General features: G+C 42.7%; 1 protein-coding gene across 1 annotated transcript in view; it reads left to right on the top strand.

Moving 5' to 3' along the window:
• The window catches only part of ERBB4 (erb-b2 receptor tyrosine kinase 4), a 2,375,242-nt gene that overhangs the window by 1,825,987 nt on the left and 522,183 nt on the right, over positions 1-27,072 (top strand). The window contains exons 15-16 of the mRNA XM_086955561.1: positions 9,290-9,444; positions 21,388-21,459. Of these exons, the coding sequence (XP_086811687.1) occupies positions 9,290-9,444; positions 21,388-21,459 (227 nt within the window). The remainder of the gene's footprint in view (positions 1-9,289; positions 9,445-21,387; positions 21,460-27,072) is intronic.

Raw genomic sequence — 27,072 nt, 5'->3', positions numbered from 1 at the left:
ACTCACACAACCACATGACCACTTACATAACCCAGTCACACATCTATACAAGTAGCCGCACATCTGCTCACTCACCTTTACAGCCCTTCACAGAAACATATACTCTCCAATACAGCCACTCACACACTTACTCATGTAACCAAACTCAAAGAGCCACTCACTTACACACCCAGTCACCCATTCATACAGCCATTCAGACACCAACTCGCTCACCCATACAGTCACTCACACACCCACTCACATAACCACACAGCCACTGACACACCTACTCACTTACCAGTACAGCCACTAACACAGTCACTCAGTCAACTACACAGCTACTCATACACCTACTCATACAGCCACTCACATTCCCATGTAGTCATTCACCCCTCACACGCGAATACACACAGCCACTCACATATTATATGTTAAAAGTAGTATCACTCATTAGTAGTAAACCTAGTATACTAATTAAACTTTTGTAGTGGCTTAGTACATATTGTTAACACGCATACATTCATATAAAACACTTACACTCACTGGATGATGTTATCAGTGATGTCATGAGGGATGTCACTGACCATGTCATGAGTGATGTATTAAGCAAGTTCATAAGCTGTGCATTGTAGGGGCATAAGTTATAGTTATCTCAGGTAACTATAACTGCACAATTTCTCTAGTTTTGTACTAGTGGTATCTGAACCTAACTATAACGTCCCGGTAACCTTTGCTTTTTTCAGTGAACATATATATCTATACTACTATTATAAAGAGAGAACACAAACCTTTTGGCAAGGTAAACTCGGGAACCACAGCGCCAATCCACACACCCAATACATTGTTGTAATCCTCAGGGTGTGCAGATGGACATAGGCTATAGAAAATTTTTAAAAAACGTACATTTAAAAATGTAACTTAAAAAAAAAAGTAGTGCCCTGAAAGTAGCGCCGGCCGCGACGCTGACGGCCACGACGTAGCGCTGGCTGCAACGTACGTGATGACGAGGAAGGGCGGTGGTGAAGTGAGGAGCTCGGGGAGGAGCGGCGGCTCAGGTAAGGCTCTGGGACACGGGACGGGAGGGAGTCGGTGTGGGAAGTTGGCCTGGAAGAACTGTGGTAAGGCTCAGGGTCTGGGGGCAGCATTTCAGGCTTGCGAGGAGGAGCGGCGGTGAAGTGAGGAGCTCGGGGAGGAGTGGCGGCTCAGGTAAGGCTCTGGGACACGGGACGGGAGGGAGCCAGTGCGGGAGGTTGGGCCGGAACAACTGCGGTAAGGTTCAGAGTCTGGGGGCAGCATTTCAGGCTTGCGTGCACTCCCGCCCCGGCCCCTGCCCGCCACGACATTGTCCGGGACACAGACAATGTTGTGGCGGGCGGGGGCCGGGGCGAGAGTGCACGCAAGCCTGAAATGCTGCCCCCAGCCCCTTTCTGCCCCAGGCAACGCTGGGGCGGGCTGCTAGTATATATATATCACATGGTCTGCGACTGAAGAGGGCATTGGCCCGAAACGCGTCTGGCAGGAAAAGGACTTTGTTCGCAGCTCGCGCCCTTGCATTGGCATTAATTCCTACCTGTAAGTGCATTCCCACCTAGGTGGCAACTTTTTCTTATATATATATATATATATATATATATATATATATATATATATATATATATATACGCTCCAATTTCCGTAACTCTGGACTTCCATCCTACGGTTAAAAAGCACTCACGGGGGGTCGTTTGGGTTATTTCATTTTCACCAGCTAACAGACACTACATCAACAGACGCGTTTCGGTAAAAAACCTTCATCTATGAAGGTTTTTTACCGAAATGCGTCTGTTGATGTAGTGTCTGTTTGCTGGTGAAAATAAAATAACCCAAACGACCCCCCGTGAGTGCTTTTTTACCGTAGGATGGAAATCCAAAGTTACGGAAATTGGAGCGCTTATTGACTTGTGGGAGCACCCCCACAGCGAAAAGCACCCGCCTGTGAGTGCCCTGCCCAGGTGTCCTTTGGAGCGGTATATATATATATATATATATATATATATATTACCTACTGGCGATAGCCAGTAGGTATATATAGTTAGGATTTTTTCTCTATGGAACTTTTGAAAATTCTATGCCTAATAACTTTGGCGTTTGTGGAAGGAATTGGCTGAAATTTTCAGGAAAATGGCACATTTTGTTTCTGAGCAGCTCCTGGAAATTTGGGGGGGGGTTCGTCAAGGGGGGGCTGAGAAAAAAGGGGGGTCCCAAAACGCGTTTTTCCCATGTTAATTTCCATAGGGCGGTTGGCCTCACTTTTAGCCCGAACGGCTGAATGGATTTCCACGAAACTTGGCAAAATTGTAGGGTCTGTTAGCCCGATGTGCCTTTGCTAGGTCTCAATATATGTGCTTCAGTGGATTTTGAGAAATTAACGTTTAAAACAAGATATATATCTGTAACAGCGCTCCGGGTAGCGCTCCGGTTAGCGAACTTTTCGCGTATCGGAACTTTGCGAAGCGAAGCTGATTGGCTCTCCGGTGTCTGTCAACATTCTAAACAGTCCGGAGCGGCCGCCATCTTGTCTCTCGGTAGGATCGAGAGACAAGAGGAGGCCAAAACAAAGGGGGAAATGAAGGAAAGGGGGCAAGGTAGACCCCTTCTGACCCCCTAGGATTGATGAGGGGGATATTATAGAGCCACGCGGGGCCCCAAAAAAAAAAAAATCCCATTTTTTCGTCGTAGAGACGCGTCTTGGTACGCGAACCGGGCAGCTAACCGGGCAGCTAACCGGGAAGCTAACCGGCAGTGTAACGGGAGTCTGAGGAGTAGCTGATTGGCTGTCAACATTGTAAACAGTCCGGAGCGGCCGCCATCTTGTCTCTCGGTAGGATCGAGAGACAAGAGGAGACCAAAACAAAGGGGGAAATGAATGAAAGAGGGCAAGGTAGACCCCTTCTGACCCCATAGGATTGATGAGGGGGATATTATAAGGCCACGCGGGGCCCAAAAAAAAAAAAAATCCGATTTTTTCGCCGTAGAGACGCGTCTTGGTACGCGAACCGGGCAGCTAACCGGGCAGCTAACCGGGAAGCTAACCGGCAGTGTAACGGGAGTCTGAGGAGTAGCTGATTGGCTGTCAACATTGTAAACAGTCCGGAGCGGCCGCCATCTTGTCTCTCGGTAGGATCGAGAGACAAGAGGAGACCAAAACAAAGGGGGAAATGAAGGAAAGAGGGCAAGGTAGACCCCTTCTGACCCCATAGGATTGATGAGGGGGATATTATAAAGCCACGCGAGGCCAAAAAAAAAAAAAATCCTATTTTTTCGCCGTAGAGACGCGTCTTGGTACGCGAACCGGGCAGCTAACCGGGCAGCTAACCGGGAAGCTAACCGGCAGTGTAACGGGAGTCTGAGGAGTAGCTGATTGGCTGTCAACATTGTAAACAGTCCGGAGCGGCCGCCATCTTGTCTCTCAGTAGGATCGAGAGACAAGAGGTGGGAAAAAAAAAGGTGTAAATGAATGAAAGGGGTAAGGCAGACCCCTCCTGAACCCCTAGAATTGATGAGGGGGCTATTAAAGTTCCCTGCGGGGCAAAAGAAAAAAAAATTGCGATTTTTCGCGGTAAAGGTGCTTCCTGGTACGTTAACCGGGCAGCTAACTGGCAGCGTAACGGGAGTCCGACATATTGTGTTTTTTGAACTTTTGTGATATGTGCACGTGTGGATTTTGTCTAATTAAGGTTAAAAATATATATATATATATCTTTAAGCATGTTCTGGCGCGCTTACGTTTTGGGTTTGGTTTGCGCTGCAGAGACGATACGTCACGGTTATGCGATGCATCATGAGGCGTCTCACGGGCTACGTGATACGTCACTTAATAAAGAATATATTTTACAGCTATAGATATTAGCTTTTAAAAAACCAATGAAATTCACAGAAAAAACCATAGGTTATAGACCATATATAGTTAGGAATTTGCATTTACAAAACCTTGAAAATTCACTGAAAAAACCATAGGTTATAGACCATATATAGTTAGGGATTAGCATTTAAAAAACCTTATTTTATTTGCACAAAACCATTGAAATTCCATATATAGTTAGTTGCACTAACTATATATCGCGGACCCGCAATCCACTGCTAATGATGTCACATATTACATCATTCATGACATGGTCAGTGACATCACTGATGACATCACTGATGACATCTCAAATGACATCACTGATGACATCACTGATGACATCTCAAATGACGTCACTGATGACATCACTGACATCTCATTTGACATTACTGATTACATCACTGATGATATCATTTATGTGATAATACATCTTCAGACTCTAATATAACCTTAGATACACTCAGTGTAAACAGGCACTCACAGACTGTCACACATCCATGGAGTTACTCACACACCTAGTCAGTCATGCAAAGAATCAATCACATCTCCATTTCCTCAACTATACAGTTATACACACCTTACTTATTCAAACATATAGTAACACATATTTACTCTCTTATACAATCCTTGATACAAGTTCACAATGATTCATACAGCCACTCACACATTCACTGGCTCTTATGTTCAGTTATTTATATATGTCAACTCTCACATGGAGTGTGTTTTACATATGTACTTACTTTGACATGTAGCACTGAGATATCCATTCACTCACCAATATACTCATGCACAAAGTCAACTGTCCATACAGCTGTTTCTACATGCACTTTTGAACCCATACACCTAGGGAATCAACTGCTCACACATCTATGCACAGAGTTATACACCTCCCAGCCACCCACACACATACTCAGTCTCCCATACAAATACTTGGGCAACCATTCAATAACCCATATAGTTACTGATATATCTACTGATTTAAACATGCAGCAGTTTACAGAACAACATAAATAATGATTGCCAAATTAAGACACTTTAATCACTAACCCATACACTCAGTGAGACACATTTATTTCTATTTATTTCTATTTAAAAATATTTATAGAGCGCACGTACACCAGCGGTTTCATGGCATTTAATCATTCTCTCATACAGTCAGTCATGCACCTACTAAATCCTTCATCCAGACACTTATACATCCACTCATTCTTCAATATGTAAGACATATTTTAACTTTACAGAACAATACAGTCACTGGGTGTTGTCATCAGTGATGTCATCAGTGATGTCATCAGTGATGTCATTTGAGATGTCATCAGTGATGTCATCAGTGATGTCACTGACCATGTCATGAATGATGTAATATGTGACATCATTAGCAGTGGATTGCGGGTCCGCGATATATAGTTAGTGCAACTAACTATATATGGAATTTCAATGGTTTTGTGCAAATAAAATAAGGTTTTTTAAATGCTAATCCCTAACTATATATGGTCTATAACCTATGGTTTTTTCAGTGAATTTTCAAGGTTTTGTAAATGCAAATTCCTAACTATATATGGTCTATAACCTATGTTTTTTTCTGTGAATATATATATATATATATATATATATATATATATATATATATATATATATATATATATATATGTATACATACACACACACACACCTCGCTCTCTTATTCCCTCTACCTCACTCTCTCTCCTCCAGATCATAAAGCATGGAGCATGAGTTAGCCACATCAGTCAGCTATTGGTTCTCTTCAATGTGATTGAAGGCATTTTGTTCATACATATCCATCTAAAAAGTAGTCCACTTTATGTCCAGGGCTGGTTGGCCAATTTCAGCTTTTAATTTCTGGTTTTGTTTCATTTGTTTAGATTTAATGTATTTTTCCAGTGGTTCTTTTCATTTTTTGCTTAAACATATGTAGGATTTCTACTCTATATCCCTTTTACACTTTTAATGTCAATTGCCTATATTTGCAATAAAACATAGACTTACAAAAGCCAGGCCCAGTGGCTGTGCCAATGGTTCCTTAGACGAGTTGTGCCACAAAATATATATCAGTGTTGATCCTTTTAATTATTTTTACTAGTTTTTAAAAATAAAAATTACTGCCTCACTTTGAGTTTTCTATTAGTACTTTCCTGCTTTACAACAGCTCAGTTTCATAATAGTAGTAATATTACTCTTGCGAACGATCAGCGTAAGGGACTAGGTGGGCTAATACAGCCTGTGTTCAGCCTGGGACCGTGTTCGGTATGCAATAACACAGTTGAAGGCACATTGTTCACGGATGGCACAAGGTTTTGGAAACACGATCAGTTTACCAATTGCAAATTTAATATGTTATATATGCAATTGTGTGCCCTTGTCAAAAAATCAACATCGGGAAACAACTAGGCATGGGCGAATTTTGCGAATCTCAAGATTCGCGAATTTTGCGGATTTGCGAACTCGCAATCCGCAAAATCCGCGAATTCTCGCGAATTTGCGGATTTTTTTTTGTGTGTTCGCGCGGGTTTCTGCCAGTTCGCTAGGGTTTTGTACAATTTCGCAAACGCGAACTTACCTGTCGGGTCGCATGTTTTGCGAACTTGTTGTTTCTACGTGTCCAGCCTGTTTGGGACACTCTTCTTCATCACTGCCACCCTCTGTCACCACTGCCACTCTCTGACTACTCATGCCACCCTCTGGCCCACCCATGCCACCCTCTGTTTCATCACAGCACCCTCTGGTTGTCCAGTGTACATTATTGTGGCAAAGCAAAGCACACCTTCCCTGCCTCAAGTGACCTGAATTAATTTGGGGCTGATTAATGTGTCACAGAATATTTTTTTAGCTGGCACCTGCTTCCTTAGTGCTTCCTGATTAGTGATCTTTTGCACTTGCTAAGTGCTTTCATTGTTGCAAAATTAGTTACAACACCTGCCCTGCCCCAACTGACAATAATGAATTAGGGGCTGATTAATGTGTCACTGGATTTGAACTTCCAGCCTGGCTCCTGCTTGTCTCCCTTAGCTGTAATTCAGGACCTTTGTGGCATATGTGTAACTATTCTGAGGGTCAGAGCAGGGTCACATAATAGTTGCAAGTAGGCAACTGAACTCTGGAGGGGCCCCTCAGGAAGCACTACAGGAAATGGCTACTAATGATGAGCTTGAACTTTTGAACCTGGTAAGTAGTTTCAGTTTTGCTAAGATCGTATTTCTGCAATTTAGCGCTTATTCGCGGGGCGTGAAGTTGAACTGGGAAGCCGCGAACTCACGCGAACAGTGCGAGCAAGCCATAAAATCCGCTGCTCGCGGATTTGCGGATTTTGCGGGAAATTCGCAAATCTCGCGGATTGCGAATTTACCGAAAATCCGCGAGCGGAACGGATTTTCCGCCCATACTTAAAAACAACACAGGAAGTGCGACATCGGATTATCCAACATCGCTTAAGGGTCAAGAACAAGGTGCTGACAGCTCCATTAGTTTTCCATTTTTTGGAACTCAAACATGGTCCCAACGATTTCAGTTGGGCTATCCTAACATCAATAAAAATCGCTGCAGCTACAGGAGGAGACCCTGACCTTCAAGTGGCTCAGAAAGAGGCCTTCCTTATAATGAAATTCAATACTGCTTTCACCGGTCTTAACGAAATCCCTGAGCTGAGCAATTTAAGATAACCTCATCTATGATGATTATAACATCGCGAGTTAACAATTAATCCCATATGGTGGCTGGCAAATGGAACAGCGTTGTCCTCCGCAAACCGCATAGATCCTGGTTCAATAATTGTCTATAATGTGCTAGCCTTTGCACCGTTTCACATAATCATCAAGCGGCAGAGAGGTGCACACTACAACTGTCAAGCGCCCTAGCGAGTCAAAAACTCCTCCAAATAGAATCAGCACGCATACGTTTGCATCACGTACTGCGTAGCGGTGCCGTGTGTAGAAGCTGCCAGCTGGTCGGTGATCGGAAAGAGAAACGGACGAACTAAGAAGTTTTGAAAAAGTAAGCGAACCTGCCCGCATAACATCTCGCCTGCGCAACAGTAATGCACATAAGGCTCGTAGTGTAATGCCAGCCGTACATTTTTGTATATTATAGATCCAGACTTACGTAGTGAAGAACTGCCACATGATATAACAGTCAGGAAGTGCCCACGATTGGATTCTATTAAGCAAGAAGTCCGGAGGTAGGTGTTAAGACAACCTACTTCCACCTTGATCGGAACTTGTATGCACACATAGAACCTCTGACTGAACATGTACATTACTGGTTGCAGGACTACGTTGCCCACAAGTCACCGTGCAGCGTGCTCCAAGCCAGTTGATGTTGAGGTACGAATAAAAAGAACCATACATCGAATTTCTGGCATGTTGTTAGTGCTAAAAAATGGAATACTGATGTTGTTCCTGGTTATATTTATTTGAAGAGTGCCATTTCTTCCCCACGAACTTAATACAACTGTTTTGGGAAGATTCACAGAATGACAGGTACATTTAGGTGGACGAAAATGGTGTTGTAGTCAGAGTTAGTGCAATCTGTTTAGCCTTTCCTTACACCAATTCTATATTTGTTTGTATGTCCCACAGTGAAGGCCATTTTCCAGTCCAAGTCCTGAGGAGAACCCCCAAACAGAGCAAGGGTTCGAAACGCGTTGACTCTGTGCTGGTACAGGATCTAGAAAGGGTGTCACAGGACTGCAATTTAGGATTTAGTTCCCCTGTTACTAGACCCTTGTAAATAAGAAGTTCCAGCACAGCCAAATAAGCAGACCTGCAGAAAGGAGTGAACGACGGCCACTTGTTTGTTTTTTGTTACTAGGACTGGTGCCCCATGAATTGAATGATTAAGAGGCATTTTTTCTTCTCTCTTTTCTCGTTTGTATATGGTGTTTTCATTAATTTGTCTCATTTACACTGTTCGTAAAATGTTCATTTGTATTTTGGTGTCACGTGTGAATGTCGCTATTTGAGTATTTTTATGTCAGGACATATTTAAATGTTTTTTTTAAATATCATGAAACAAGTAAAAACTACTAAATGAAAAGTATGCCCGCTTAGGATTATTGGCTAGGTGTGGTTACAATATATTGCATCAATCTACCTGGCCATCTTGTTGTGGTTGAATGTGTTCAGCCTGCTGCACTGCTACGTTGGTGGCTAATGGTCACATTATCAACCGTGGGACAGAAGGCTTGGGTTTTACTTCCATCCTTCCCACTTGACTAGATTATATGATTCACATAAGTCACTGTATCTCCCTGTGCTTCCAAATTTTTTCCATATCCGCCAGAACCGGGACGACTAAGAGCAAGCTAATCGCATTACTATGGGCTGTACTAAAAATCTTCTGTTTATCCATTGTGGACAGGCACCTTTTATTATTGTCTTATTAGTATTTCTCTCTTCTGCTTTCTCCCTTTAGGGTCCGGACCACTGCACCAAATGCACCCATTTTAAAGATGGCCCGAACTGTGTAGAGAAGTGTCCTGATGGCCTGCAAGGGGCCAACAGCTTTATTTTCAAGTATGCAGATGAAGACCACGAGTGCCACCCTTGCCATGCAAACTGCACCCAGGGGTAAGCTGACCACACAGAGGGCAGCGTTGAGTTGCCACTGATTTGAAAGTCATTGGTCTACCTATCAGAATAATGCGGTGATGGCGCGTGACCCAATCGGTGTGCATGCGCAGCCTGTGCTGCTGGTGAAAGGCGTAGCGCCTATCTGGGAAATGGATGAATGCCCATCAGGCCCTGAATCTTGAGAGACTGAGGGTCGGGGGTAGAGGGGGGCTGGGCATAGGGTTAGTCTTATGCCCACTTGATCCTGCCCCGCAGGTCTTTTGGAGTCATTCTTATAAATATGTCTGTTCTTCTTTGCTTCTGTCTTTTTTGGGGAACAACGACTGACTTCCCGAGTTCTCTCTGGTAGCTTTTAGGGGCATGTGAAAGAGCATCTGAAGACTTTACAGGTCCGCACTGCTTGCTGTCTTCTTTCTATTAACCGTTACAATTTTAAAACCATTAGAGCGACCTGGAGAACATAACTGGCTCTTTTTACATACTTAGGAAGCGGATTCTGTGCGCAAACAAATAGTCCAAAGACCGGATCGGAAGTCTCCAAGGCAGTGGCGGAAGTTCATTGGCCATTCGCAGCTTCTATTGGCCAGCCACTATCAAATCGAGTGCATTTCCGAATAAATGTTTGGTGAATCCGAAAGCCACGAAACCAAAAGTGTTCAACATTCTCTCACCCTCAGTGACCGCAGGCTTTCTCTACTGTACAAGACGAGTTTAAAGCAGAGGAGCGGGTGAACGGTGATCAAAATGATGTCCAGAAAGAGAAAAGAGTGTAGCTACTGACTAGAAAATGATCGTCTGAAGGCGAGATGCACGATGAAGCACACTCATTTGATGAATGAATGCGAATACGAATGAGGGATTGATTTATTTGTCCATCTGTGTCCTGCTGAAAAGCCACAAGGACGCCTCGGAGACTCTGTCGACCTGACAATCAGGAAGAGAGAGCTACAGAGTGAAGGCGTTGGCTTCAGGAGTGACATAAAACATAGTTACCGAGGACGCCTTTGAGAGATCGGTACATTTGCCTTTGTTGTATATTACAATGTACATGTCACAAACTAAAACTGACCCAAGCTCATAATTTGCAAAGAATTGCGAATCTCAGTGGCGTGAAACAGGAGGCCGCAGTGTATAGAAAAACACTGTTCTAATGATTTTACTACTGTGAATGAAAGGCAGGACGTATCCAAAGCTTGCCTGGCAATTTATTCCACAATTAATAGACCAGAACAAAAACAAATCTATCGCCTGCCCACCAGAAGCGGTTATCTTCCCACGTGGCTGTGAATCAACTTCGGAATCCCCAAAAGCAAGCCTGTATTACAGGGTGGTGGCAAGTGGGGGCGTGGGGATGTTTCCACATATGTTCTTACCTCTGTATGTCTGGATAGGCCGGGATTAAAATAAGGCTTTTCAGGCATTGTAGTGCTTGTAAGCCGCGGAAGTGGGCCATGTGTTAAGTCACAGTGCTATAGACAGTAAAGGTTACTGCCCTTGGAGCATATCGTCACGTGGTAGAGTTCGTATTGACTGAGGTGGCATCGCTTGCTAATACCTTGCCGAAAGAAGCACACGCCACCTGAACAAGATGTTGGACGTTACAACTTTCATTCCTCCTGCACATTTGGCATAGGATCCATCATCGGTGGAAGCTGCCTGTTTCCAAGGTAATACATTCAAGTGAAAGGGCTGCTGTCCCTCGGAGATCACAGCTCGTGGATAGATGGGCACCGTCAAAAGAACATTAAATAAACTGAGCGTGTGTCTGCTCGCTGCAGCAGACGGGGCTCCAAGACTCCGGGCTCTCAATAAAAATCAAACCATATGTCTGCATATGTGGGATAAAGTACTCCCTGCTGCTCATTATAATATTAATGCTAGTCACTGAGGAGTTCCATGACGATTTAGAGGAATGAGGATGGAGGCAGAGTTCATTAATAAGGTCATGTAACTCCAAAGTTGACTTTCAATTTCCTTATAATGTGCGGCAGGGGATACTTTATTCCTTATAATACATGACCACACCATCATCCTTCAAACAAAACACTTCCATCCTTGATGTGTGCTCTTACAGGTGAAAGAGATAGGATGTTTGTGAATGTAAATGTAAATGTACAGGAATTTATATAGCGCAAATCACCGAGCGGTTTCTAAGCGCTTGCTTAGGGAACCCTTCCTCGTATTCCCCTGTGAGATAACCCCGGCAGGGTATCCGCAAGGTGAAAGCCAGGCATCCCGCCACGAGGGGCCGTTGTGGAGATTAAGCAAGCTATTGCCCAGAGTCGCAGAGTGTGAACCCGTGAATCGAGTAGGCACCGGAGCGAGAATTGTCGAGTCCATGGACATTTTAGGACTCAAGACCCCGCCGAGCCAGGAATTGAACCCTGGTCCCGGGCTGACCTCTGCTTCCAGGTCTGCCTCCTCTAACCAGTGAGCCACACTTCTCCACATGAATATGAAGGATACAATTTGAATCCCTAGTGTAAAGCTAAACACACCAACAAGGGGTTAGTAATTTGTTGAGAAGGATATTACAACCACCAATACGTCAGAATAAAAAAAAAACACTTTACCTTAGCATGTTTGGAAACATGCAGAGATATTTTGTCTTTCCTTTAATTGCCTAAAGAAAAATAAATGTGTTGACGCATTGCCGTTTTACTTATCACTCTTCATCTAGAAAAACAAAGCCGAAAAAGGAAAAGCCATGTTTCGTTTTTTTTCTTGAAACTGCAACTTTAACTATGCTGCTCTATCACCTGCCTTTCTCCTTGGCTGCTAGTTCTAACTCAACTGTAATAAGTTATTACAGTTGAGAAGCTACGCCATTTCCATTTACTAGGTACATTACAATGTGTTGCACGCTCCCATATATTAAGAGTATAACATTGCTCTAGTGAATCTTGTACGTACCTCTCCTAACAAGTTGTCCTCATCTGCCTTACCCATGCCTACTGTTTGCTGTGTCCACGCATTTCGTCCATAAACCCTAATGATTACTTTGCGAGTCTCAGACTAAGGGGCGGTCTTTCTCCTTCTGGGACTGACGAATATCTCGGACACTTATGCCTTTTCACATCGTTATTGAAGCGTTTTGCAGAGTGGGACTCAGGTTTTCCTACTAAAGACCAAGAAACCTGATTTCTTGTCTGGCTTTTTTCAGGTGCTCGATGAGAGGGCGTTGCAAGCTAAAAAGACAGGCAATGTTCAATTATGATTTTAATTACCTGTCATTTTTCTCCCACCCTCCCTTCTGGACTTGCCTTTTCTGATACAAAGAATGCCTGTTTAATAGAGCTGAATGCAATGTTTCTCTCCTACATTTGTTCCTCTTTTGCCTCCATCGCTGACTGCCTGGGATGATGAGGTGGCAAGCTGCAGAATGTTTGGTAGTATTTTTGCAACCGTGTCCCGAGTTAGCAAACAATTTGCCACATTCCCTCGGATTAGAAGGGGAGGGATTCTGGTTTCCCGCTGTTGAACCTTAAATGGTGCCACCAGAGCGCAAGTACCTACAGATGAGCCCATATTTCTCCATATCTCAGGCCCCTCTTTGTCCTCCATTATTTTTAGGGCCAATATGGTTTTAATTGTGAGCTTCTAAGCTTCTTCTTCTCTGTATCAAGAGACCCCCATCATCACTGAATGCTTTGGGCCAGAGGCCAACATTCTAAACTTCCTTCCCCCTAGTACCACCAAAATGTTGATTACCATAAGTTCCCCACTCCGCCATTGCGAATACTTGGTTTCCCAAAAATTTCAAATGCTATCAGATATATTTGAGTGGGCTTAAGGGTCTCTGTTGGGTCTACAGCTGTCCAGAGAAGTCTCACCAGTGGAAGCTTTTTATGATGGAGTACATTAGTATGGAGTCTCCCAAGCTCTGGTGCAATGAAGCCAGTTCAACTCTTCTAGGTGAACTTTACCATTATATATATTTGGCACTGTACCCATCCCCATCCTTTTGTTTTTTTGTTTCTTCCATAGGAAAGTGAGTGAGATATAGAGCTAACTGCACTGTTAACGACAAGTGACCAAGCCCATGAGTGGCTCACGATGAAATGTAAACTGTTCACAGAATCTCGGGGTTCTCTACTGACCCACAAAGATTACGGTGACGTTCTGTGCCTGAAGGCTCTATATGCACTGAATTCTGGGATGCATTGTTCTGCTCCCCACTGCAGGGGTAGCAATAAAGGGCACTCCTTCATAGACTACCGTGGATAACACAGAGCACCCCAAAAAGCATCACAACCTGGAATTCAGCAGTGTGTCCCTGGCCTGGATGCTTTCCTAAACTTCTGGACAAAGAGAACATTTACAGAACAGTATCAGCCTTAGGCAGCAATTACGCCCAGGACAGCTTGTTGCTCAAGCACATGATTTGACAGATTTTGATGCACGGGTCACTATTGCATACAAAAAACATTTTGGTGGTCGTCACAGGCTATGGTTAATGACCTTTTTTTGGACATCTGCAAAGGACCTGAGTTGCTGCACACAGGCCGTTTCACAGGGGCTGTGTGTGCAAGCAACTAAACCACCATCTATCAAATAGTCCCCCATCTTGTCCTATACAGTATTTGGAGAATTACCTTATTCGTAGAGACTGGAAATGTCCTCCCGTGGCAAAAACAGGAATACTAAATACATTCAGCGTATTGATATGTCATTAACAGGTGGAATAATCTCAGATCTATTCTTAGCTGAGGAAAAACCACAGAACATTCAAATACAAAAATGAATGAAAAAACAATATTCTCTTTAATGAAATTTCTAGTTGGCTGTTGCAACAAACCACGGCTGAAAGTGACCTTCTAGCTTCCCTTTCAAAATTTTTCCTGCAATTTTTTTTTCTTTAATCCAATTTTTCTTGGAGGTTTTTGGGAAAAACGGGTATGGAGGGGTATGACTTGCCACCATTTGCACTAAAAATGGTTTCACTATAGTGTGGCATTCTCTAGTAGTGCAAAACAAATCTCTCATTAATGCAAAATGTTGAAGAATCGGACTACATGCTGTAAAGGTGGTACATTCAATAACTGACGGAAAACTAGTCTATACACCCTCGTTGTAGTTTCTGTTTATTGTTTTTTACATGGAACATTGTATTGTTTTTTACATCGAACATTGGATTACAATGGCCAATTACAATGGTTCCCATTGGCATGAACAACAAGCCCCAACAAGATGGCCTTATTGTTTAGTCGCTGAAATTAAACCAGTACATTATTCAATGAAATGCGTGGATGTCAACATCTGTTGCCATTCAAGATGAGACCTTTTTCCTGTTTTCACAAAACTAATTACAGCAGGAGCTTTAGGGAAACCGTGGCTAGAGATCGCAGCGTGGCAGTCTGATGCGCGCCACTCGACACTCAGTCGCGGCTGAGTCAGACCGACGTCACAGGACAAAGGGGACATGATGGCGTTCCTCAGAGAGAGGAGACATGGTAAGCGCCGGCACCACCACAGTATCTCCCCAGGCTACCAAAGGGTCTGCTTCTGGGAATTTAAGATTGAGCCCCTGCGGCGTATCCAGGAACCCCAAATAACTAAAAAATAAAAAAATAAAAATAACACAAGCTACAGACTAATGAGCGCTTTTCCTGTAGCTAAACAGATCATTGCAAATCCAGAGGCAGGCAGGCAAGATTTGTATTCTGCAGGAGTCTCTGGCGCAAACTCAGCTTTGGGGCTTTGGTGAAGGAGTCTCGACTCGTGGTACAGGGGATTATGCTGGCATATTTACCTTGCATATTGCTTTGCTCCTCGTGTTTTTCTGTTCCATTGCTCACAGGCACATCGAGGCAGCCAAAAATGCTGAAGCTCGTTTTTATTCAGCATGTGTCAACAATAATAAATAGATGATCTTTATAAATGGCGAACACAGGCGGCTGCCAGCCCCAGGCTCATTAAACACAGAGGCTCTGTTGGACAGGGTGTTTAAAATAATGCGAGAGTCAAGAGTGCCGGCTCACGCTCTAAACCACTTTACAGATTCCTCCAACCTCAGTACTGGTTGTGTTTGTCCGTACTTTAATATAAATGATTCATGCATGCCAGGGAAGATTCCAAAATGTGTACAGTTCTTTGTGCTGATAATTTGATCCATATTGTGTAATAATTCGACATATCGAACAAAGAGAAAAGAAGGTTTGCCTGTGTTTTAGAACCTTTTGAGTTATTCTATATGCATTCCCTTTTCGGGATGTCTCCTCTGCGAAAACTCATTCGAAATAAGCTGATTGATGAATACTATTCACCTAGCCGCAAGGAAGCATGGCACCTTACAAGAGTAGGGCTTAAGGGTACAGTACTGTGGGTCAACCACAAAGATGGAATGGGAAGCTGGCTAGAGGTGAGGGGAGCGACGTTTAGAGTACCGGATACGGAAGCAACAGAACATGAGTCCTTCTTCAGGAGCAGGTCCAAGCGGTCACTTGTGACAAAGTGTTGCTGCTGGAGATGGGTCTTCCGCTCCATAAGGAAGTGAAGAAGTAGGGAGCATGCCAGCTCAAGGATAGAGCTGCAAACCCTCTCTGCGTGTTCTTCAACATTTTAAAGTTTTCCTCTTGAAATCTTTCTCGACTCTACAGAACAAAAACGGACTCCTTCTGAGAGCGTCAACAATAAGGCTCATGAAAGCACGTTCAGTATAAAGATGAAATTCTGCTGGTTTGGTCTCGGTTGATTCATGCCGCCATTTTTATGCTAAGAAGTGCTTCTGTATTTGAGTTATATAGCTTTGTTTAAGTGGCCACTAATTGTGGAGCCATTCGAATGTCATGTCTGCATTATATAGTGGGGCACTCAGTGCCTACTTGAACAAGGACACGCCTTAAAAGGTTGTTCGCCTGATACAAAATAGCTTGTGTAGCCTGAACAACCTCCTTCCTGAACCTTGGAGGTAAGTCTGAGAAAACATGCAAGACGTCTTCCCTGAGTATTTGTATCCCTATCACCCTCTCTGATTTTACCTGAACTTCAATTATTCCTGGAGCAGTATAATTTGTTGACTGAGCCAAAGGAATAAAAGCCATTGCCTTTTTGGAGACCAGACAGTTGCACCTACTCTTCAAGCCTGCATGGTTGGCTTTCCTTTTTTCTCCTCTCCCTAATCATTTTCCATGATAGTTTAGTATTCAGTATTTAGGCAAAAACATTTTAGTATATTGAAATTTTGCTCATAATTGTTTGATATGCCACATCTATGAGCATACAGCCATGTGCCTGGTCGCCGTGCCTACTGAATTCAAAGCTCATGAACAGGACTGCGAGTACACTTTGTGTACAATTTAACTAGATATGGGTCAGAAGGTACTTTGATCAGGGGAGTTTGGCAAGCCAACACAGTCCCTGCCGTGCACGGAGTCCCCAACCCATCAAGCCCCCCAAATCTATCAAATTCTGCCCAAGGGTCAAATAATATCTGTGATATATGGGAGATTCAGAGGCCTCTCTTCACATTCTGCAGGGGACCCAAGCAATTGTATATCACACCCCTGACTTTGATCTAAGTTTCATGGCGAGACCTGACCCTGTGCTGTACTTAATATTTCTCAAAACCAAAACCTATTGGCCTTGTATTGGTACAAGCGCTGGAAAAGAACTCAGTCTTATGAAGCCCTGGGGAGCTAATAACTCTAACTATAACAGAGCTTATGCCTCTCTGAACCCAATGTATTTGACTTTGTCAATTATAACCAGCAGGTCCACAAATACAGCCCGTTAATGTTATCGGGCAACCAACCCTGCTCATTTGGCTACCCTGTGATACCCCCACTAAGCATGGGCGAATTTTGCGAATCTCGCGTTCGCGAATTTTGCGGATTTGCGAACTCGCAATCCGCAAAATCCGCGAATTCTCGCGAATTTGCGGATTTTTTTTTTTTGTGTGTTCGCGCGGGTTTCTGCCAGTTTGCGAGGGTTTTGTACAATTTCGCAAAGGCGAACTTACCTGTCGGGTCGCAAGTGTCGCGAACTTGTTGTTTCTACGTGTCCAGCCTGTTTGGGACACTCTTCTTCATCACTGCCACTCTCTGTCACCACTGCCACTCTCTGACTACTCATGCCACCCTCTGGCCCACCCATGCCACCCTCTGTTTCATCACAGCACCCTCTGGTTGTCCAGTCAGTGTACATTATTGTGGCAAAGCAAAGCACACCTTCCCTGCCTCAAGTGACCTGAATTAATTTGGGGCTGATTAATGTGTCACAGAATATTTTTTTAGCTGGCACCTGCTTCCTTAGTGCTTCCTGATTAGTGATCTTTTGCACTTGCTAAGTGCTTTCATTGTTGCAAAATTAGTTACAACACCTGCCCTGCCCCAACTGACAATAATGAATTAGGGGCTGATTAATGGATTTGAACTTCCAGCCTGGCTCCTGCTTGTCTCCCTTAGCTGTAATTCAGGACCTTTGTGGCATATGTGTAACTATTCTGAGGGTCAGAGCAGGGTCACATAATAGTTGCAACTGGCAACTGAACTCTGGAGGGGCCCCTCAGGAAGCACTACAGGAAATGGCTACTAATGATGAGCCTGAACTTTTGAACCTGGTAAGTAGTTTCAGTTTTGCTAAGATCGTATTTCTGCAATTTAGCGCTTATTCGCGGGGCACGAAGTTGTACTGGGAAGCCGCGAACTCACGCGAACAGTGCGAGCAAGCCATAAAATCCGCTGCTCGCGGATTTGCGGATTTTGCGGGAGATTCGCGAATCTCGCGGATTGCGAATTTACCGAAAATTCGCAAAATCCGCAAGCGAAACGGATTTTCCGCCCATGCTTAACCCCCACCCTCGGTTTATGGAACCAGAATTTCTTGATAACATCTGGTAATTTTTAAAGATAAAGGGCCCAATATCCAGGTAGCCAATGGGCAATATAAAAATCCAATTGCATTTAGTAGACATCAATATTTATAGAATGTTAACTTTTAATCCACTTTAACCTTGATTTAGATGTGGACCTATTTAGCCTCCCTATTCAGAGTTAAGTTCTGAACGAGTCTGTTCGTGCTGGAAAAAAATGCACTACTTTGTGTCTCAGATGAGGGAAACCAACCACATATTTCCTGGCGTTAAACTTTTAATCACAGAGTCTCTGGCTGAAGAGGTGTAGGACAACCTCAGATTCTGCCATCACAGTGAAACTAGACTAAATGTTCAGTGCACCTGAGAGCAGAAGAGTGTTTATAAAATATCAGTCTACCTTTACTCAAAAGACACACTGAGGTTGAACTATCAGAATCCTAGAAACTAAGCCCTGAAACTTGTGAATCCCTGACCTGTGAAACCAACACAATTTGAAATAATTTAAAAGTAATTTCAAAACTAGCCTATTTAAAGTGGCTTTGTGTGCCTTCTTAGGTGCCACAGAGGAATGGTCTCCCTCCAAATAGAAGACAGGTTCCCACAAAATGCAATACATTCTCTTCTGCAGCCCACCAATGGACATGCATTCCAAGGACTCTCGCATCCACTGATGATCGACAACTGCTGGCTCAGTGCTGAAAATGAAATCCATGGCTTTTGAAACATGGAGCGCTGTCAAAACCAAGTGTTGCACAAATCCATAACATAAACTAAATAAATAATATCACTTAGTCTGCAACAGTGTTTCCAAAAATATTTCACAAGCCAATTTTTGGTGGGTCGAAAGTCCAAGTAATAAACGAAGATGCCTTCAAAATTCAGTTTTTATCTTGTCATATTTGCTATGCTTTAAAGACATAGGTCAGATGTCAGGCTTTGTCTTCTAACAAATTGCTGCTTATGTTCTTAATTTGTGGGATTGGTGTTTGCAAACTCCTCCCACTTTGCAGTCTGAGAAAAAAAGTTATGTCAATTATGTGACAATCTTGTTGGGTATTGGAAGTGTGAAAGAAAAGGTTGTAGGATGTCACTTGTTTGTAACACACAACAAAATGTAAATACCTGTAAATGAACTGTACACATTCAGCAGTTAAGAAAGTAAACTGATGCACATTGTTTTGTAATTCTGAAGTGTGAGGGAAACAAAAATTGTAATAGGATCAAAACACTTTACTTGGTGAGGCACAAATATTAAATATTCACTGAAACTAGATTTCCACACATTCTAATTTGTGTGCAATATAGTTTTATTGGTAAACTGTATGCCTGTGCAAATTGAATGGTTATTTCAATGGAAAATATGCTGTCTGTGAATGACAGTGCGCAACTAAACAATGATTCAGTTACATGAAGAATCACCCCCTTTAGTCCATTCAAACTAGGTGAGCCACAAAATGTTGTAATTCTTAAAATTGGGTCATAGTATTAAAAAGTTTGGGAAGTACTTGTCTACAATTATATCCTTAGCTAGATAACTTACTTCGGTGCACAGTCTCTCGCTACCATGTATTTCCTGCCAAAGAGTATAGCAAAATACACAATTTGGGTGCATGGGGTCTAATGGCATGAATGGTCTGTGAAAAATGGCCCAGGATTTGAAGCCTGACAATCCTTAGTATTTTAAAGTAAATATGACAAGACGTCTTGAAGGAGGAGGTGATAGAAAACGGTTAAACACTTTTATCTTCTCAAAACCTGCAAACACCGATTAGCCTTTATTTCAAGGTAAAACTTCTGCAAGAGCTTCTTCACCAAAGAGACATTCCTGTGTTCTTTAACAGAACCATTAAGAAACGGTTCTGATTTTTTTTTTTTAAATATCTGTGTTTGAAAAAACTTCTATATGAGGTGTTGGAAAGAATTAAACCTGTTGCACACATTTAGACTACCAGAAAAGCATTTTACCAAACATTAAAATCACCAAGGGCTCTGCCTACTGGTTTCTTAACCAAAGTCCTGACTGCTCGGCACTCCCACACATATATACCTAGGGAGAGGACACAAGGGATAAGAAGACATTGTTCTTAATCGGAATATTAGAAGACAAATCTCATAGAGTGCCTGAATACCAAGCTGAGTAGACTCCTTTAGAGGAGATTAGAAGTCAACTCTACGAGTTGACGGCCGGCTTCCTTTGTGATGTGGCCACTGTACAGGGCACATTTTATCATGGTGGTTTAAATTATCGTATTATGTCAGTGTGGTGAGGATCTGCTTTCCCTGCCCTGCAATGCACAGTCCCCATTCCTCTCCAAATAGCATCCCTCAAGGCTTCTCCAAGTAGCATCCTTCACAGACCACCAGTCTTTGGCAAGTGTTATGTTCTTATAGCTTATTCTTGGCTTCTCTTACAAACCCAGAGTTCTCATAACACGACCCGAACAAGCAAAACAGAAAACCACCTACTGCACTAATCCCGCTCCGCACGAGCTTCTAAGGTCACATTATGCCTCAAAGCAAAATACTGCCCTGTCTGCAGTAATCGTAGGGTTGGTGGATTAAACAAGAAGAGGCTGGTGGGGGGCAAGTAATCGAGACTAAGAGCCGACACATTTGGAAAACATCTCTGGGCACAGGTGGCCATGCCCAGGTCTCGCTCTTGCTGAGGAGAGCTCTCTCGGTGACGGAAACACTCGGCTCAGAGCATTACTTTAGTCCTGCCATCTGTGGATCAAACAGTTGGGCCCTTTTCGTGTTCAGGTTGTAATTTTATACGCTCTTCTGAGAATTGTAATTAAGAATGTGGCACGTGGAGTTATAAATGCAATTCTTTTGTAAATAACTGGCTGTTTTCCCATCTCTCTCTCTCTTTGCCCTCTCTCCCTCTTTATCCATTTCCCCCTCCTCGCTCTCGCTGCAGGTGCACAGGCCCACGCATCCAGGACTGTATCGGCCTGATTGATAGGTACATGCCTGACTGGCAGTGCTGCTTGTTCTTTGTTGTTGTGGGGAGCCCCTTCCATCTCTCACGCACATCCACGACCCCCCATCCCTCAAAGCTTTGTTGCATGAGCATGCATGTTCTGTGTATCCAGTGACCTATTCTGTTCTGTAATTGCTTGCAGGTGTAAAGGTCCCGCTAGCGGTGACTGCATTTATCCATGGACGCCAGTTGTCACTTTACCTCAGCACGGGAGGTAACATCTGTCATTTCTCATTTTTGTGCCTTGAATCACTTCATTCTTACCTCTCTCAAACTCTTGTTTAGAGGACCACTCTGTACACTAACCTGTCTACTATTTAATGTTATTCAAGTGTGAAGGGTTGGCTTTGCTTAGGGTGGGCTTTGTTTTATAGGAGACCATATCACAATTGGAATTAAAGCAAGATCGATTAATGTCAAATGTTTTTAAACTCGTACAATGTTAGATATTAGTCAAAGGCGTGTGGAACTCTTTCAGGGTTGAGGAAGCAGAGGTGGAGTGGTTGGTCAATTTCCAAAGGGCACTCTTCTAGTGTTCTAGTGACAAAGTCCAGGATTCTTGCCCCCTGGTGTGCAAACCTACGAACTAACTATCCCAGAATTTATTAAAAAAGAGAAACCGAGAGATTCATTATCTCACCCTTAATTAAGGTACACAATTTATGTTAGGCATACCTAAGGAAACATAGAATGGCTGAGCTAACAGACTAAGGTACAGGACTGTTAATTGATGCTTTACTTTGAACGTTTATGCTAAGGTGCTTTCGTAACCATGATACACATGCAAGAGTATCGCGATGCGTAGTGCAGGTTTATAGTAGGGGTGTGCGGTGGTTAGGTTTGTCTCTTGCAAACTTCACATATATTCACAAATATTTTGAATATTACCTGTAGTCCACACACTTTCCAGGATATAGATTTTCACTTTTAAATCTCCACTTACAACCCCTTTCAAAGATCTTTTCAAACTGCAAGAACACCACCAACATTGAACCTATGGCAATGTTGCGAGAAAAACAGTTTTAAATTCACTCACAAGGAAAGGGCACATCCATTTATTTTCAGAGCTGTGTTGTACTTATGAGGGAATGTTACAGGTGCGGGAAAATTACACAAGTGCTTAGACATAGGAAAAGCAGGAAAATCCAAGAGTTAATGGTTGGCCAATAATCGTGAATTATGCGAGAATTTGCTCACATATAATTAAAACCCTAATTATCAGTTGCAACTGTTTCAATTTGGTCCTGCACTAAAAGAGAAACTGGATACACCCAAGGAGATCACTGTGCCTTTCAGGGATGCTAATACACTTTTCTTTAATACCTTGTTGCAGTTTTGATATGGCCATCTGGCAAAATTGAAAATCTATCACTGCATGGTAAGTTATAGGTAAAAACTCCTTGAACCCTTAATTTGCTCAAGGTGCTACTTACCTCACTCAGGAGTTTTCAATGTTTTTAATTAAAAAGCCACCTTAGTGGTACTTGCAAGCAAAAACACATATACACAAATGATAGTAGTTTAATGCAAGTGATCACACATGCTGGTTGCTGGACGATTACATTATAGGCAAACGAAAGAATGGTTGAGAGGGTAAGGCATTGTTGAGGGAATGGAGTTGAGGTTTTGGGGTGCTTTCTTTTTTTAACATTTCCACACTACAGATTCTATGTCAGAGAAACACAGCAGAAACTGTAGTCAGCCTTACTTACACCCATAAGGGTAGTTTCTTAGATTCTGAGGCTCTTTGTACCCTTGTCCCTTCTGGCTTTTTCAGGAAGATACATTTAATAATTGAGAAGTGATTGTTTATCCGGTGAACTTCCATTTCTTCATATCACATTACTTTGGCATTCTAATGGGTCCACAAACAATCGTTCCCAACACTTGTCAATGGCTGGGACAGAACACATGATATGTTATGCTTTTAACAACGAGGAAAGATGAAGAATACATTGGCCAATTCATGCAGTATCAAATCCTTCATGAGATGGACTTTGATACGGCTGTAGGTCAACCAAATGTGGTATGGTATGAAAAACCATTGCTGAGGTTGTAAATCGACTGAGACCAGTAGGGTTATGTAATAACAAAGAAAAAAGGGTCTACGTTGCCAGCCTCCTAAACAGCAATGGTTTTGTAAATAGTGTGTACTCACTTGGTAGAAGTTAAGGAAAGCAGGCATGGCAAGTGAACCCGTTGGCCCCGTAAAAGCAAATGAGGTCTATAACTGTAGGAAAAGGGAGTATGGAGCCCTGGTAGGGAGAATGAAGCAGGCTTTTTTCCAATCAAATTGTGATCTTTTGATCAGTACATTACAAGGATATTACATGAGGAAGTTCTGGAAGTTGGTCCAGAGGGGATGCAGTATTGCATCTAACCCTGGGCAGAGTGGGCTACGCGGAGCGCCACGGAGTTGTCATGCACGCATGCGCAGTTTTGACCAAGAAAGCGATGAAGAGGAAGAGGGCAGCCCGGGGACGCCGCAGCTAAGGTAAGGCGTTTTTCTTTACTGATAAATTGTTTTTTCAAAGTTTTCACTCATTGCTAATAGGGCAGGTGGGAGGCGGGTGGCGGCCCACTCCACTCCGCTATGGAGTGTGCAGAGTTTTGCCTACTCAGCGTTCTCTGCAAAACGCGGAGTAGGCAAAACTCTGCACACTCCGCAGGCGGAGCAGAGTTCTCCGCCCATGGTTAATTGCACCCCCTCCGCCTTCCCCAACCCCCGGCAAGATGTATGGATATATGGTGCCAGAAACTGACTGGCTAGCCTATTTGAGTAATATTTATAAGTCCAGGGAGATAACTGTGAGGTAGTACTGGCCACATTTGGGGGAAGAAGCCTTAGAGTCTTTCTCCATTCAATCTATTGCCAAGTTGATAAACTCCCTAAATGTAACTAAAGCAGCAGGACTGGACAATTTGCCAGCAATTGTGATTAAATCAACCCCATTGTGGTGGGCAGGATTTTTCTCAAACGTTTTTATAGCCATAACCAAGACTGATATCATACCTCCAAACTGGAAGGCCCAATAATTAAACCCATACACAAAAAAGGGAACAATGAATGTTCCAGGAAATTAGCGTCTGATAAGCCTTTTGAATGTAGGCGCAAAATTGTATTCTAAGGTTATACTCGGGTCTTTAAATAATTGGATTTAGGGCAATGGCATTGTCCCTATGGAGCAGGGGGGTTTTAAGCCCAGACACTCAACAATAGGCTTCAGCTTGTGGGGAGTTGGGGGAGAAGGTGAAGGAAATAACTCAGAGTTTATTCTGCTATTTTGTTGTTTTTAGTTCAGCTTTCGATTTGGCTGATTGTAGTATACTCTGAGCTAAATTAAGACAACAAGGTATCCAACAATGCTTATTAGCAATCCTGCAGGTATTGCACTCTGGGAATTGGGCCCAAGTTGAGCTTGATTTAGATGGGGCCCCTTCAGGGAGAACCCCTCTGGAAAATGGGTTATGGCAGGCCTGTGGCCTGGCCCCCACGTAGTTCTCCTTGTTCCTTGCCGACCTTCAGGGTGAGTTGGCAGTGACTCATTCCTTTTCCCCAAAAAATAGGGGGTAGACATATCTTGTTCTTACTCTATGCAGACAATTTGGCAATTTTGGACTTGACCAAAGTAGGCCTGCAGAGGAAGTTGACCAGATTCAATAATTATTGTGAGGCTAATAAATTGAAGGTGAATCTGGAAAAAACTAAAATAATTCCTTTTGGGGGGGAAAAGGGAAGCCATATAAGTTGCTGTTAGGTAATAGGGTTGAGGTTGTGTCTTCATATAAGTATCTTGGTATGACTTTACAAGACAGTTGAGCTGGGTCTTGCATAAAGAATTGGTGGAGATGAGGGCAGCAGCAACAATAGGGGGCCTTGTTCATTTTAGAATACCTTTGGTGGCCCTTGCACGTCTCCTCTTTTGACATCTTACAATGTAATGGTTCCTACTCAATGCCTCTATGGGGACGAGGTATTGTCCTAAGTATGGACGGAAATTGGGAGAGATATGAGAGTAAGTGTTTGAAAAAATTGTTAGCTCCCCTAAGAGGTGCAATGAGCCAGGCAATAAGGCTGAAAGGAAACCTGCAGGCTTAGAATTTTTTACCATGTAAAGCAAACTTGCTATTTTGGGATATACTTTGAGTCTCAGAGGTACAGAAGTTATCAGTCTTATGTGCTTCTAAAATAGGAAAGAGTGAATGTGGGTGTGAAGGTCAGGAAAAGGCTAGTAGCCATTACAGAAGACTTAGATGCCCCCCATCTTTCTAAAGTAGAAATGGCCTGTAGAAAAGATGCCAGATTGGCTGTTATGGAGTATGTAGGGAACAGACCCTCTGAAAAGTATATGGTATAAACTTGGGAAAATAGGGGAGTATTTCGGTATTTATCAGTACTTATTGCCGCCCACTACGTTTAGCACTACTAAAATTTCAGGTAGGCTTAAATGTGAGATATATAAGAGCTGAAAAATTGTTCATTTTTTTAGCTGCAGAGAATAATTGCACATGCAGATTGCATTTTCAAAATATCAATATCAATTTGTTAATTGACTGCCGTCATTTTATTATGTTTTCTCGTTTGATTTCAAAACCACTCTTTAAAAGATATGATGTAAATCATCGTAATGATGCCCTTGCACTTTTATTGAATATGGAATTTTTAGACGTGGCATGCGCCCTCACAAATGAAAAAAAATATGTTTGGCCTGGCGATTCAAGAGGTTCAGTTAATTATTTAATGCTGGGGTGCTATCGGAATGGAGGTTATATGTATTAAATGAGTGATTATTTAAAAGAATATTTTATTTAATTTCAAAATGTATGTTTTACAGACAAGTGTCTGAACATTAATAAAGTTGATCTTGAACTCACTGAACTATGTTATGCTATGTTAAAACGTTTTTGTAAAGCGCAACAATTACCTGGAGGCATCTTGACTCTAATATGGTGTAGAGAGACCACTTGTCTAGAGGCACAACTGCATTTGTGATTTCTGATGAGATGAGTTGTATATTTTAGGTGGTTTGTAACTAAAATATTCTTGCTGGCCACAGAAATATTCTTTTTTTTTAAAAATATTCTAATGTTGACACAGGGGCTTGGTGGCATCCGTTTCCCACAAAGTTCTTCCAACTTCTCAATCACTTTTTCTGTTCAGAATGTTAAAGTTGAAGGTAAATTTACAAGGAGCGTTAGTATTTCGATTTCACTAGTTGTGTTATTAGTGCACCAGGATAAGTTCATGGGAAGACCTAATTTAGTGACTTTCTTCTTAATTTTCATATTCGGCGACACACACATTGGACACAGTACATTGTAAGGTCCGTTCTTAAGGAAGTGCTCCTTTTATGGCATATGCTAGATTGTCCTAACACACCTGAGTTTCAATGTGTGAATCTGCAGTAATCATTAAAGATTTAATTTGGTGCTGCCTGTGGGTGATTCTTCTACTCTAGAAACATTAGAAAATGGTGTTAAAAGAGCTCTTATCCTTTGTAACATGGCACACACCTTTGTCTCACATGTGGCTGTTATTGTTAATTGGCAATTGTATTTACACATTCTGCTGTTATCATCATGGAGCTGACTTTAGATTCAATTAGGCCATCATTTGGGTATCTTAAAGCTTTCAAAACATATTACCACTCCTCTGGTTGCTGTTTTAGCAATGTGAGTCTCCCTAGAAAGGTACACTATTGGCTGGTTTGTTCCCTTCAAAGTAAATAGTTGAGTGTTGAAATCACAAGAAGGCCCAGGGAGGAACAGTGCAGACATATTTTAAGGTGGTACAGGAGGACAGTCAGGCACATATACATACAGGAGG

Source organism: Lissotriton vulgaris, chromosome 2_1 (genome assembly GCF_964263255.1).
Source record: "Lissotriton vulgaris chromosome 2_1, aLisVul1.2, whole genome shotgun sequence".
Taxonomy (NCBI): Eukaryota; Metazoa; Chordata; class Amphibia; order Caudata; family Salamandridae; genus Lissotriton; species Lissotriton vulgaris.
Note: the sequence above shows the minus strand (reverse complement) of the source record. Positions and strands in the feature narration are given on the sequence as shown.